At 54.2% G+C, this 13,977-nt stretch overlaps 1 protein-coding gene across 5 annotated transcripts in view; it reads left to right on the top strand.

The window, feature by feature from the left end:
* BABAM2 (BRISC and BRCA1 A complex member 2) overlaps window positions 1-13,380 on the top strand; it is a 453,750-nt gene extending 440,370 nt beyond the window's left edge. For 4 of the 5 annotated variants that reach the window (XM_073791483.1, XM_073791482.1, XM_073791484.1 and 1 more), the window contains one exon: window positions 8,063-13,380. In XM_073791483.1, coding sequence (XP_073647584.1) covers window positions 8,063-8,147 — 85 coding nt within the window. In that variant the 3' untranslated portion in view covers window positions 8,148-13,380. Of the gene's footprint in view, window positions 1-3,090; window positions 3,411-8,062 lie in introns of those variants that run through there. The other variant, XM_019943030.3, reaches the window with a different exon arrangement.
* The last annotated feature ends 597 nt before the right edge of the window (window positions 13,381-13,977 follow it).

Raw genomic sequence — 13,977 nt, 5'->3', positions numbered from 1 at the left:
GAGAATGGACGACAGTTTATAGTTTTCTTCCTCAGAAGCTGAACGTTGCATTCGCCTGCATTGTGGGGTTGCTGTCTCTCACTTTCCTCGACAGCGTGCAAGGGATGTGCTTTAACTGCTCTTGCAAACCTGGTGGCCGTCGGTAGTGACCTTAATTACAGCCATGAAGTCCACACTGGGCCCTCTGTATGGGCAGGCCTGTGGGGTCACAGAGAAGGGGACATGGCCCCTGCTTTCCAGGTCTGGCAGGGCAGCCCGGCCAGCAAGCCGTGTGCACACGTGACACGTGCCCCAGCAGAAGCACAGAGAGCATCTGCAAGCAGGGAGAGGACCTTCTGGTGACCAGGGAAGCCTTGATGGGGGCAAGGGCGTTTGGCCTGAGCGTGACTAAAGCCTCGAGGTGGAAATGGCACGTGTGAGGAAGAGCAGGTGGCCACACTGGAGGGGACGGGAGTGCGGGCCGGCATCCTGGACCGTGCGTGGGCTTCAAGGGGCTTGCGGCGTCCCCCGACTGCATGTGACATCACAGTGAGGAGACTTACCTGCAGTTTTTCTGGGAGAGCATCCTTAGCTTTCTTAGCTTCTCAAAGGTCGGGGGAGGCACGATCCCAAAAATGTAACCGAGGAAAAGTGCAAATAGTAAAAATCATGGCATGCCAGGCTGCGAGTTTGGGCAGATGAAGGGTCTCGGTTGGCGTAGTGACAGACACCCACATTCAAAGAGAATTGATTTAGTTGCAACAGAAAAGCAAAGTAAGCCTTTTTTTTTTTTTTTTTTTTTTGGTACGCGGGCCTCTCACTGTTGTGGCCTCGCCCGTTGCGGAGCACAGGCTCCGGACGCGCAGGCTCAGCGGCCATGGCTCACGGGCCCAGCTGCTCCGCGGCATGTGGGATCTTCCCGGACCGGGGCACGAACCCGTGTCCCCTGCATCAGCAGGCGGACTCTCAACCACTGTGCCACCAGGGAAGCCCGCAAAGTAAGCCTTTTGTCCCGGGGAGAAACAGCAGTTTTGTGAAAGGTAACGAGAGGGAGCCCAGGTGTTGGGACACAGGGGAGGAAGAGGAAGAAACTTCAGGATGACTTCACCGCAGGGGTTTAGGGAGAAGTGGAAACTGAGGGTTCTGTTACAGAAGTACCAGGGAGCCGAAGCACTTTCAAATGAGTAATGTTGATGAAAAAGTACATTTGAAACACACTGGCTTGAGTTATAGAGAGACGCCCAGGTCACAATGTCCTGGAGGTGGTTGGAAATGTGGGCCTGGAAGTTTGGGAGATAAATAAGGGCTGGAGCCCCAGATTTGGGGTGGGGGGAGGGGCAGAGTCTCTGCTGAGGGTGTTTCGAGCCTGAGAGGACGCGAGGGGAGTGGCGAGCAGGACAGGAAGAGTAGCCAACTCGATTTCTATGGGAGTGGGGAAGGCGGGAGGGAGAGGAAGAGGGACGGAGCGGGTCTAGATGTGTAATGTCCCAGGGACAGAGAGCTTCCAGACACGGGGGCCCAGGCATGAATGTGGCAGAGAGGCTGCAGAGACTGGGACTGAAAAACTTCAGCAAAGCACGGAAATTTGAAAGAGGGTTTCCGGTGACTTGGCATTAGGAGAGGGGATCAGGCAGGTGTCATCAATGGCTGCTCTTAGCGGCGACTTAGTGGCGACCCCGGGGCTGCTGAGTTGTGTGGGGCTCTTCGCCCGACGCTGAACCACCCATGTGACGCTGAACCGCTGACAATGAACCACCCTTTTGAGTTTCGTGACTGCTGAGCAGTCCTCTGCTCTCTTCTCACAGACGGGTTTCGCCTTGTTGCCTCTCGCAGCTTCAGCAGGTCTGCCCTCTGCCTTTAAGTTAGCTCCCCGACTCCTAATGTGGGCCTTCTGACCTCCTGGGAGCCTGGAGCGCCAAGCTTATGAGAACCATGTCCTAAATAACATAGACGTGGGTGAGGTACCGAGGCCTTTGTGGTACTGATGGTGACAGGTGTCTTGGTGGCCCTTCCTAGCTCAAGTCACAGGTCCAGGTGAGCCACTTCTGGATAAGTCCGGTATGACTGCTCTGATCTCACGGGCATCAGGGGTGCGGGAGGGAAGCCTGGCAGGCACACGCGGTGCCCACCGCAACCTCTGCGGCTTCCTCTCCCTCTGCTTTCTACCGCACCCTTTCTCTTCCGGAAGAGTGTTTAGTTCCCAGCTCCTGCCAAGCCCTCCCGTGCCCCCAGGCCTCTGCTCCTGCTGTGTCTTTTGCCTCGAACACCTGTAAAATGGCTACTTCACCGCCTCCTTCACTGGTGGCCCGAGGCTGGTGCCTCATGGCATTGCCGTAAACGCCCTCACCACCGCAGTTGGTATCTCTCGTGTGTCTGCTCCTTCTCTAAACTGAGATCACCTGCATGATAGGTGACACATCTGGGTCATCTCACAACCCTTGGCACCTAAGGCAGTGCCTGGCACGGTCAGTGTGGCATGTGCCCCTCTCCTGCCGTTTGACAGAGAGCCTGCTTCTCCAGATTCGAACCTGGTTGTGGAAAAGCCTAACGGTCTGCCCCAGACCCTGTCACTCGTCTGTGGCTGACCAGGGAACGTTCTCCTGACACCCAGCCTGGCTTTCTTGCCAGTAGATCGAACTACAAATACGTCTGCCAATGAATGGAGGCCGTGGATCCCTTAGAAATCCCTCTTATTAGACCCTCTCTGTCTCTGTGAAGTCAGAGATCCACCTGAGTAAAAGTGCAACCTTGCTGATATTTCAGATCACGAAAGCGACCGGGTGGTTGGCTTGTAGCTTGGACCCTTGGCTTTGACCTGGGGCAGGGCAGACGGAACCCGAGTCCTGATGTCTAATAGGAATTGGCAGCCAGGAAGGTCCGGGTACAGGCCCTTTAAATATCCATGAGAGATAGCACGGTAGTGAACTGTATGGACCTCCCTTGGAAAAATCCAGAGGGCTTTGCATCAGCAGGGAAGGAAAATCCAATCCAAGATGCATGAACAATAAATAACAACTGTTCCGAGTTAGGTTGAAAGCTCTGAGTTGCACTTTTTTTTTTTTCAAGATGTTTGTGCTAACCACAATTTTTTTTCTCCCCCTTTCCCACCAGGGCTTATTTCAAAACCTTTGTCCCTCAGTTCCAGGAGGCAGCGTTTGCCAATGGAAAGCTCTAGGAAACACCAGTCTTGAGAGGTGGCCAGCCAGGCTGCTCTGTCCACATGCGTGTCAGCACATATGGCCGCTTCCTGGAAGCCATTGGAATGTCTTCACGGCAGCATTTCACTCACACAGCAGCTTTGCGCCCCGACTGGAACCCACACTTGAGCTGGCTGGCGGGCACCTGGGTCCCAGAGCCCCCCACCTCTGGTTGCCCCCTCTTTGTTTCCTTCAGTATACTTCTTAGTTGGAAGAAATAAAGTCACAAATCAGGATGCTGTTACTTTTCCAGGGAACGTAAGACATCATAAATGCACACACCCTGATTCCAAAGCCTTTGTCTCTGAGACCTCTTTTAAGTTTTCAGATAGCTTTTTCCTTTCCCCCTGGAACTAGCGCCTTGTGCGTGTGTGTTTCACACCCAACCTTTCCCATTTGGACAGTCCCTCACTGGAAAGGTGCTGCCCGAATGAGTCTGACCAACTGGCAAGGTTTCAGCCACCTACCCAGCTGGGCCCTAGGCCAGCGCTCGGGAACAATTGGGAGCCAGCGTCAAACGCCGCTCCCCCACCCACCTCCAGGCCCCCGTGTGTGTGCCGTGTACAAAGCCCATCCCGACCCAGGAGGCAGTCGCTGAAGGTTGCTGAATGCATCAAGGAACCCATCCCTCTCTCCATCCCTCCTCCCGAGGCTGATGGGAGAGTTGTTTGGGCTGACGAAGCACTGTGCGAATTATACCTGGGAGACACAGGTTGGGTCCCGTGGGTGACCCCTGCGCTCAGGCCTGCCAGCTCCGCAGCCGTCCGGGAACGGAGCGGGGGAAGGTGCCCCGAGCAAGCTCCATCGTCCCTAAGTGTACGGATTATCAGGGCCAGGCGGGGTTTCAGAAGAGAAGTCACCGTGTTTCCACGCCCAGCCCCTCTCCCCTGCTGCTCCCTTCAGCGTCAGAGGCGAGAACTAAGGCCCACAAGCTAAAGAAACTCTCCCAGCAAATTAGGGCAAACCTGGGAGTCGGGAGCCGTCACACGACTTCCCTCAACTTACACCCAGGCTGGCCACAGCCAACTTGCCCGCTTGACAAGGTCTAGTTCAGCTTAGCGGCGTCCCACCCTGAGGGCTTTCGACACAGGGAAGTGGGACCTCGGCACGGAGGCGAGAGAAACCAGCAGGCTGAGTGGCCTGTGCTCTTACTTCAGCCCACCTGCCTCTCTCCCGCTGTAGGGCCCGCACAGGTGGAACCCAGCCTCTCACTCTTCCCTCAGCTCCTCTTGTGGTTGGTGGAGCTCAGTTTCACCGCATCAGCCTGAAAGGGAGCCAGCTCGGGGCCCTTTTGGGGGCCAGTGAGGGAACCTCTCCATCCTGTATTCTCCAGCACCCAGGAATGTTCTCAGGAGGTGAGAGAACAGGTAGAACAGACCTCCCAGCTTGGCTTCCAGCCGAAGGGCTGCCCAACTCTGGGATCTTTCACCGCCTGAGTACTTTGCCTTGAAACCTTGGGAATTCCCATGACAGAGAGCAGTTCAGAGTCGTGCGTCGGCGCCGTAGCTTTGCCGTCAGCCGGCGGTGTGACCCTGAGTAAGTCACTTCTCCGTGTAGTCAGAACCACCCGGCGAGCTTTCTAAAAAGCTGCTTCTCAGGGTCCCGCTGCCGGCCCGCTGAATCATATCTCATTAGCTGGGGCTTGGGCGTCCGGATTTTGATAAAACTCCCCAGGTGATTCTGTTGAGCACGTGGTCACAACCATGCTGGAGTCTCTTCTGACCCTGGCCAGCTGCCTACCCCAGTAAGGGTTTCCAGCTCCAGTTCTAGCCGGGGGTGGTTGGCAGCTGTGGCGTGGGGTGAGGTCACGTGGCCTGGACGCCTGGCATTTCAAATCGTCAGTCCTCAGTGACAGCGGCCAGTATTGGGCAGTGTGACCTGGGAGTGGCCCTCCTGCCCCTGCCAGTCTCTTGGGGTCCAGATGGCTCAGGCTGGCCAGATTGTCAACGGCAGCCCGCACGTCTGGGAAGCAGGCCCAGTCTAACCAGAAGTGCTGTCCTGCACTTTATCTCAGCACTTCTCTGCAGCAGACCTGTGAGGTAAGCAAGTGAGGAAGGTCACCCCTGTTCCACAGATGAGGAAGCAAGATCAGAGAGGTTAAGTGAGTTACCCATGATCACCAGCCAGTCAGTGCCAGAGTCAGGACTCAGGCCGGGCTCCCAGCTCCAGATCCAGTACCGCTTCTCACGTTCATCCATGACTCTAGTAAACAAACGGAGACTTCTTTCTTCCCCAGCGAAGGATGATGTACTATGTGTAGGTTTGTGAGCATGGAGATTATATGATTTTTAAAAAGACTTTCAGCCCCCTTCGCACAGGGGGAAGATTTGGGCTCATTTTCTTATGCGGAGCCAAAGAACAGAAGGTGACAATAGCCACTTCATATTTCAAATGCCAGGGACTCAGAACCAGTGTTTTTGAGATTTTTATCTCTACCCACAACAGCAGCGGAAGCAAGCGGCACTTGTAAATGGGCGACAGTCGCCTGTGTATTTTTTAAACACTTCTTGCTAGTTCAGCCCATCGCTGAGCATTGCACCCGCGCACAGAGTGCAGCCCAGGACTAATTAGTAAATGGCTATAAAATGCTTTGAAGATCAAAAGTGCCATATACGACAGCACATTATTATTACCTTGTAAATCCTGTCTCCAGCGTACTCGGCCCTTGTAATTTCAGTTGAATCTTTAGCTCAGCACAGACAAGGAAAAGGACTCAGATGTTCTGAGTGTTTACTACTAATGGCTGCATCTCCTGGGGGGCCGGGGAGGAGGCATAAGAGACCGGGGCAGCCAGTGTTCAGCCTTCTCCCAGCCTCTCGGTTTCCTGAGGACCCACTGACAATAGGGAGATGGTGCTTTGTTAGAGAGAGAGAGAGAGAGAGAGAGAGAGCTCGTTTTCTCCTGGGGATGAACTGGAAAGAGGGTGGGCTTGAGGAGGAGAGAGACTTGTGTTTGAATCCTGGTTCTGCCCACTTAGTGGCTGGTAAATATTTAATGAGCAGTTCTTCAGCAGTTTAAAAAAGAAGAGAAATAAAAGGAGGGGGCTGGTTTGTATTGTTTGCCGATTTCCATGGTGTAAATGCTTCCACCATGACCAATTCCAAGCTCCCAACATGAGGTCACTGGACGCAGGCTTGGGAAGAGTAGGGAGCGTCGAGTGGTGGGAGCCTCTGTTGGGGTGAGCGGGCTCCAGTGTGGATCTTTACTTAATCTCTTTACTGAGTTTTGTTTTCCTCATCTGTAAAATGGGAATAAATACCATCTGCCTCCCAGGGTTGTGAGAATTAAATAAGAAAAGTATATAAAGCACAGAGCTTGGCGCATAGAAACGTTTGCTAAACAGTGGCTGTTACTATTGCAGACCAGAAAAAGGATTTTCTGATGTTGACTTTGGCCTCTTCCTAAAAAGGCAGAATGCCCCTGTTAAAAAGTCCTGCCAATGAATATGCCCCCTTTGGAAGAGTGACCCTGTCTGTGTGACTAGGAAAACAAAATGATGTCATCTTGATTTTAACGAACGAGGGGTTAGGTGTATCCATGAGAGTTCCCTCCACCTCTGCCCCACGCTCGTCTTGCTTGAACTCTCGGCAGGTCCTCAGCCTCTCACAGTGACCTACTTCTTTGTCTGGCCTCCCGCCTCCCCATAGGCAGGAAAATCTAGAGCCGCACAAGCCACTTTTGCTTCTGACTCAGTTTCAGTTCCTGACAGCTACAGACCCTTGTTTTGGAGTCACAGCCTAGCCAGAGAAATGACCACATTCGGTTTGCCTCTTGCTTGGGCCTATAAATAGAGCAAGCCCAGAACCTGCCCCAGTTCGTGGGGACCGGCCTGTGCCACGGTTCTTAACGCGAATGTTAACAGTATCTAATGGTAACGTGACATCGAGTTCTGTTAATGGCATCGTGATTAATTCATTGGTGCTTTTTAAAATGAAAACAAGAGAAGAAACATCACCTTTATGTTTATGCATCTTTGGTGCTCACGGCACTGCTAGGAGAGTAAAAGTCAGGAGAGTAGACCAGACATGTGATAGACGCAGGGTACTGAGTGGTGGTAACGGTGATCCCCGCCCTTAGTGAGCTATGAGTGACATTCCATACTAGCTACTTTTCTAATCCTCCTAACAGCTAAGTGAGGTAGGCGTTATTATCCCCATCTTATAGATAAAGAAACTAAGCCTCAAAGAAGTTAAATAACTTACCCACGGACAGGGAATGGGTATATTTCCTTATTCATCCATCATATCTACTTTCCCTCTATCTCTCCCTTTCCATCCCCTTCCTTATTACACAAAGGAAGTGAACTCAGGTCTCTCTGTTTCTTTCTACTTCCTTTTCCCAGTTTCTCCAAATAAAGAGATATTTATTGAGCATCTACTATATACAGAGCCCTGTATAGACATTCATATACTTGTTTTTGCTATTTTCCCCAGGAGGAGAGAGGCTTGGGGTGGTTGGGACTGGCCAAGGTCGGATGCCGGTTCCAGGGCCAGGCTTCACACAGCAGTTCTGTGTGTCTGTGTCCCCAGCTAAGATACTTTGAAGCAGTCTTTGTAGATGCGGATAGGTCTAGCTATGTGGCTGTCTAAATATACTTAAATACCAGTTGATTTTCAGATGGTCGAGCCAGGGCCAGCCCACGGTTTAAACAAAATCTGACTTCAAAGCTAGTGCCATATTCTCAGGTTAAAGTCCAACACACGCTTGGTTGAAATAATGGCCTAACATCTGGGAAAAACAAGACGAAAGTAGTTGTTCTGATCATTAGGGAAAATTACCAAAGGAAGGTATTACCAAAGACAGCAGGATCCACGACTGACTCCAGGTTAAATATGCAGTAACTCCAAAGGTTATTTCCTAACGTAACTCATGTTTTCTTTCTCCAGGGTTCCCACGTTGGCTCCTTCATTTTCTGATCCCCTTCACAGAGCCACACTTAACAAGCCTGCAAGGTCATGCTTGGGGTCATGATAAATTGTGACTAATGATGGCAGGAAAAGTAGCCCCACAAGCAACCCAGGAATGACCAGCATGGCCCTCCCTGCTCTGGGCCAGCTGCCTTGGTACCATCTTGGAATGAGCCAGATAGCGTGGGACAGACGCTTGCTCCTCCAAAGCAGGGCCTACCGTCCCCGTCTTTGAAGCCCCCAGAGAGCAGAGTCGCTCTACAGAAGCCTCCTCATTCCAGGTCCTCTTTGGAATCTGCCCTTTGAGCTGGTTTAGGAGCCACTCATAAAAATTCATCCCTTTCGACTCCATGATCACATTTCTGCCACAGAATGGGACTCCCAGCTCCCGGAGACCTGTGGCTGTGTGGGCAGGTGCCGAAAGAGTAGAAGCTAGGAGGGTACCAGGCGCCCCTAGAAATTAGGTGGTGGGTGGGTGTTAATAGTGACGGCCGCCCTCTTGAGCACCTGAGTGATAGTCCAGGCCCTGTTCCGGGTCCTTTGCATCCATTCCCTTCTTGGTCCTCTGACCCTTCAGAGAACTAGGACAGGCCACCGCTGCAGAGAGAGAGCCAAAGGGAGGCCTCAGGGCTCTGATGGCAGTTCCTGAGAAGTACAGAATCCTTTGAGGAAGGCAATGTCGTCCACCTCCCCAGGGGAAATTTTGAAGGGATTTCGAGTCATTCGGGTGCGTAAGTTGGAGTAGGTTCGTGCAGGGGGGTTTACCTTGGGTTCATGTTATAGCCCAGCTGAATGGAGGCTGGTGTCATGCCTGGGGACACGAGATCTGGGGCAGGGGTCACTGACACGGCCAGCTTGCCCTGAGGGGAGGCGCATTCCACCTCGAAGCACCCACACACGCACACGGGGGGGCTTTATAATGACCTGATGCTGCTTAGCCTGCCTCGGTGCCCGCTCCCGGGACTCAGCGCAGGCACAGGTTGGGGGAGGACGCCTCACCGCGACTCCGCACCACAGCTCTCAGCCTGCATTGGCCAGCGGGTCGCCCAGTCCAGCCCTCTCCCCGCTTTCCGCCCTCACTGAGACCCAGGCTGCCCTCTGGGGCACCCCCTTGCCTCACCTGCTGTCACCCCAGCCTCCCAGGACTGGTGGCCCGCACGCTCGCCCACTCCAGCTGCTGGCTGATCAGCGGCCGGCAGCCACCGGGGAGCAACCCCTTCCAGAACTCTCTCCAGGCCGGAGCCTCGCATGGATGAAACCGAGCCCTGGGCTAGTTGGCTTGTCAGGAGCTGAGGCCCCGCGGGCTCTGGAGCCAGCTGGCCTGGGTCAAGTCCCGCCTCCACCACTTACTGGAGGCGTGAAGTTGAGCAAGCCGCTTGACCTCAGTTTCCTACCCTGCAAGCAACTGGGCAACTACCTGCGTCCTGGGCCTGGCAGAGGACTCAGTGAATCCGGACGTGTGAGGTGCTTAGACCAGCGCTGGCAGAGTAAGTGCTCAGGCAAGGCTGGCTTTTTGTTTGTTTGTTTTTTGCGGTACGCGGGCCTCTCACTGCCGTGGCCTCTCCCGTTGCGGAGCACAGGCTCCGGACGCGCAGGCTCAGCGGCCATGGCTCACGGGCCCAGCCGCTCCGCAGCATGTGGGATCTTCCCGGACCGGGTCACGAACCCGTGTCCCCTGCATCGGCAGGCGGGCTCCCAACCACTGCGCCACCAGGGAAGCCCCGCGAGGTGTCTTTGATGCTAGTGCCTTTTAGGTCTGATGCAGGCTGCCCCTTGCCTTCTTTTTACTGCTTCCTTTCCTTTCATATCCCTACCCTTAAGCTTCACCTGACCAAAAAAGAAAAAGAACCCTTTTCTGCCCCTGGCTTCCAGTCCCGTAGATGCTACTCCCTCCTAGAGCATCTGCGACACCCCTGCTGCCAGCTGTCCCTCCTCCACCAGCCCCAGCAGGCCCATGGCCCCTCCCCCCTCCCGGGGTCCTCAGTGAGCCTGTGCTGAGTGGGCAGCTTGACCTGAGGTCCCCAACTCGTCGCTTCCATCAAGCTCCTAAGACCCCCTTGTTTCAAACGTTTTGCTTATTAAACTGCATTTCTTAAGTAATCATTTATTTCCCCTTTGAAACCAAGGACTTACATACATACTTGCTTACATTCCGGCGAGCGCCGCAGACTGGAAGTTACCTCACTGAGTGGGCATGTTTCCAGTCAAAACTAGAACCCTTTACTAGCTGGGGTTCCTTCTTGCTGGTAAGCATGCAATAAACATTAGCCTTCCTTAAAATCTTGACTGTCGATGACTAACCCCTTTCCTGCCTTTTGGAACCCCTGTTAGAAAGCCTGGTCTGCCTGGGCCAGGCCCACAGGCTAACTGGAGAAACAGGAGGAGCTCCCAGTGTAACCATCACAGCTCCCTCTCCAGCACCCCGTCCCCCACTCGTTCACATGTGAGCCTCCCTGGTCTCGACAGGGCACCCGGAGAGTGAGAAGCAGGTTTCCAGGTCTGGAGAGGGAAGCGTCATCCAGAAACCTTGAGGAGAGTCCCACACCCAAGGAAGGGTGGGCAGGCCTGCAGAGGCTGTAGGAAGAGGTGCCAGGGCCATCCTGGAGCCCAAAGATGGGCTGAGTTCAAGGAGGAGACAGTTGAGCCCAGCCTGACAGGTTAGGATAAACAAATGTAAATTAGAACAGAAATCGGTACCCAGCCAGGCAGCCCTCCATCTGCTCCACACTTGTTTACTGAGCACTTTCTATATGCCCAGAGGCGGGAGTTGCTTCCGGGCAGAAGTAAGAATTGAATCCCATTGATACATTAGACAGACATCTGTCAGCATCCCCACTGATCCTGGCACTGAGGCTGTACTGATGATAAGACCAGCCCTGCCCACAAAGAGCCAGGGAGATAAGGCAAGTACCCCCTCCCCTGCTGCTGATAAGCTATGGAGGCAGTGATAAGCTTTGTGGTGAGAGCAGCAGATTCACAATCCTTACGTCCAGGCCATGCAAACCAGGGAGGGCTTCCTGGAAGAGGGGTCAGCTAAGCACAGATTCAGCCTCTTGGCCGCACCAATATTTTATCCCTTTACCTCACCATGATGTTTCAACTTCCTGGCAAGTTCCGCAACTGGTCTGGGGAGCACATGATGCCTAGTTCGGATGCATTCAATTATTTCTTGAGCATCTACTTGGTGCCCAGCACTGTTCTAGACACTGGAGATAACAGCAGTGAATAGAGCATAACAATCCTTGCCCTCGTGGAGCTTCCAGCCCCATCAGGGGTGAGGGAGCATGAACAAGATAAGTGGGAAATTGTGCACATGGTAGAAGATAAGAGAGGAGAAGAAAAATAAAGCAGGGACAGTGGGAGTGCGCTTTTAACCAGGGTGTTCAGGGAAGGCCTCACTGAGGAGGTGACATTTGAGCCAAGACCTAAAGTAGGAAAGTGGAAGGGGCAGGGCACTGCCCTCCACCTTCCTGTCCTGGAACCTGCCCCATTCCCAGGCCCCAGTATGGGCTTGCCTCGGGTCCCCAAGGAACCCACCCAGAAAGTCAGTCCTGGAACCCAGAACATCCAGAGGTGGCAGGCAAAGAGCAGCGAAGCAAGAAGCCTGGGCTGAGTCCTGGCTGGCTGCTCTCTGAGCCTCAGGTCCCTCATCTATAAAATAATGAGCCCTTTTCACAGGCTGATTATGAACATAAGGCTGACCGGGCCTGGGGAACCTTTGGGAACCACGAGATGCAGCAGCTACGTAAGCAGTTTGCCTCTGCCACCACTTAAGATAGAGGCCCTCACGCTGCCCGGCTGGGGCCTGGTAGAGGTGCCTGAGGACGCGGTGAAGGTACCACCAACTGCAGAGGACATGTGTGCAACGCCCACCCTGCCTGCCCTCCCCTGCTGGCCTAGCGGAGGGTGGATGGGAGAATGGGGGCAGGTGTGCCGGCAGCGGGCCGCCTTTCCCCCCACTCAGCTCTAGAGAACCCGATGTGGGGGAACAGGGTCCCCTAGGGTGCTGAGGAGGGACCACAAGGAGTCCTGCCTGAAAGCTCAGCTTATTGGGTCCTGGATCAGCCCGAGGTGGGTGTGACCTGGAAGGTGGGCACCTGGGCAGGTGTCACAGCCAGCAACAAGCTCCCAGCCAACCCTCCACGTCATTCCCATCAACACTGTCAGTATCCTAGTCTTTTTCTCAATATGAAAGGAGCAGAGGACAGAAGCCACTCGTGACCCATCCTCCTAACATGACCGTGTTTGGTGGGGGGGGTGTTAAACAGTGTGCAGCAAATTCTTTGTGTCTATTCCAGGGAGGGAAATGATAGCCCAGCTGAGGCCTGAGGAATAAAGGCATTTCCTCCAGTCTTTCTTTCTATTCTTTTTTAACGTGTTTAGAAACAATACAAAACAATTTTGTATCCTGTTTTTCTTTCTACTTAACATGATTTCATAAGGGTTTGCCATCTCGCTACAGTCAGCACGACCATCTTTGAAAGATCTACCTCATATTTCTCCATAGTTCCTACACCACGCCCTTTATTTGGGGCCATTTAAATTATTGCTTGATTTTCCCTATTATAAATATATTCCATAAATAATTACTTAAATCTACTGTAGGTAAGGCACGAGGGCAACACTAATCTGGGGCGATTCAATTAGCAAGCAGTAGGGGAATGCGTGTGGTGGTGGACCAGCTCATGCCTCAGAGACTCCAGAGCAGGGGGGATGGGGGAAGGTGCTGGAATATTCTGGTAGGGTAGCGGAGGAAGCACTGATGTGGGTGCCTTGGGTGAGACCCCGAGGAGGGTGTTGTGTCTCCAGGCTGAGCTGAGCGGGGCGGTGAGGAGAACAGAGGCAGTCAGTCACTAAAACGCTTGGCTTCTGAAGGCCTTCCCACGAAGGCTGAGGTGTCCAGCTGCTGCAGGTGGACACAGAGAGCCCTGAAGGCTTGTGAGCAGGGGAGGGACAGAATCAAAGTGATACTTAAGGCAGGTTCATCTGTGTGGTGACTGGAAGTCAGCCAGCAAGGGGCAGAGGAGCCCAGGGCCAGCAGCTGCAGAAGGAATCTCACCTTGAGGTGAGGCCGGGGTGGGGGCCCTGGAGCAGGGGAGATCCTGGGAAGGGACGAACAGGAAGAGATGGGAATGAGACGGCACGCGAGGACAGCGCCTGGGCTTTGAGACCAGCGGGCACAGAGCGTGAGCTAGGCAACCTGCTGGCGGCCAGGCCGCACTGCTGGAGGACCCGGCAGGGGCAGCGGGAGCCTGAGTCCTCTGCCTTCAGGGCCTGGGCGTGGAAGCAGCCGGTGGCGGGGATGGGTGGGGGTGGGGTGGAGGTGGGGGAGCCTGCCTGGGGGAAGGCCCAGACGGAGGCCCCAGGGAGTCCCTGAAACCTGGCATGTACAGACCTGTGGGCATCAACGCGGGAGGAGCTCTGAGACCAAAGGGAAGGCCTCGGAGCCTCAGAGAATAGTGGGAATGCCCTCCTCTGCCAGCCTCTCGCCAGCCAGGGCCTATGGCAGGCCCGGGGCTTGACCTGAACACAGCCCAGAGCCCCCAGGCTGGAGGGAAGGCAGCAAACAGTCTGGAACCAAAGAGACAAAAGTCCTCACTGAGCCACTCACTGGCCTGACCTACACATCTCTGAACCTCAGCTTCTTTGTCGATCAAGTGGGATGATAAAAGCACCTACCTAACAACCATGTGCTGATTGGGCAAAGATAATGGACATAACACACCTGGGATGTAACAAGCAGACAGTGGATGGGAGCTGCTGCTACCATTACTGTTATGAAGGAGCCCTCAGCCCACCCCCAGCTCTACCCCAGCCACACCTGGCCAGGCTAGGAGGCTTTGGGGGCAGCGGCTGCGGAGGGGACGGCCTAAGCCCTCAGCACCTGCCTGGCA

This window comes from Tursiops truncatus, chromosome 14 (assembly GCF_011762595.2).
Source record: "Tursiops truncatus isolate mTurTru1 chromosome 14, mTurTru1.mat.Y, whole genome shotgun sequence".
NCBI classification, from domain to species: domain Eukaryota; kingdom Metazoa; phylum Chordata; class Mammalia; order Artiodactyla; family Delphinidae; genus Tursiops; species Tursiops truncatus.
This window is presented reverse-complemented; position numbering and strand designations above follow the sequence as displayed.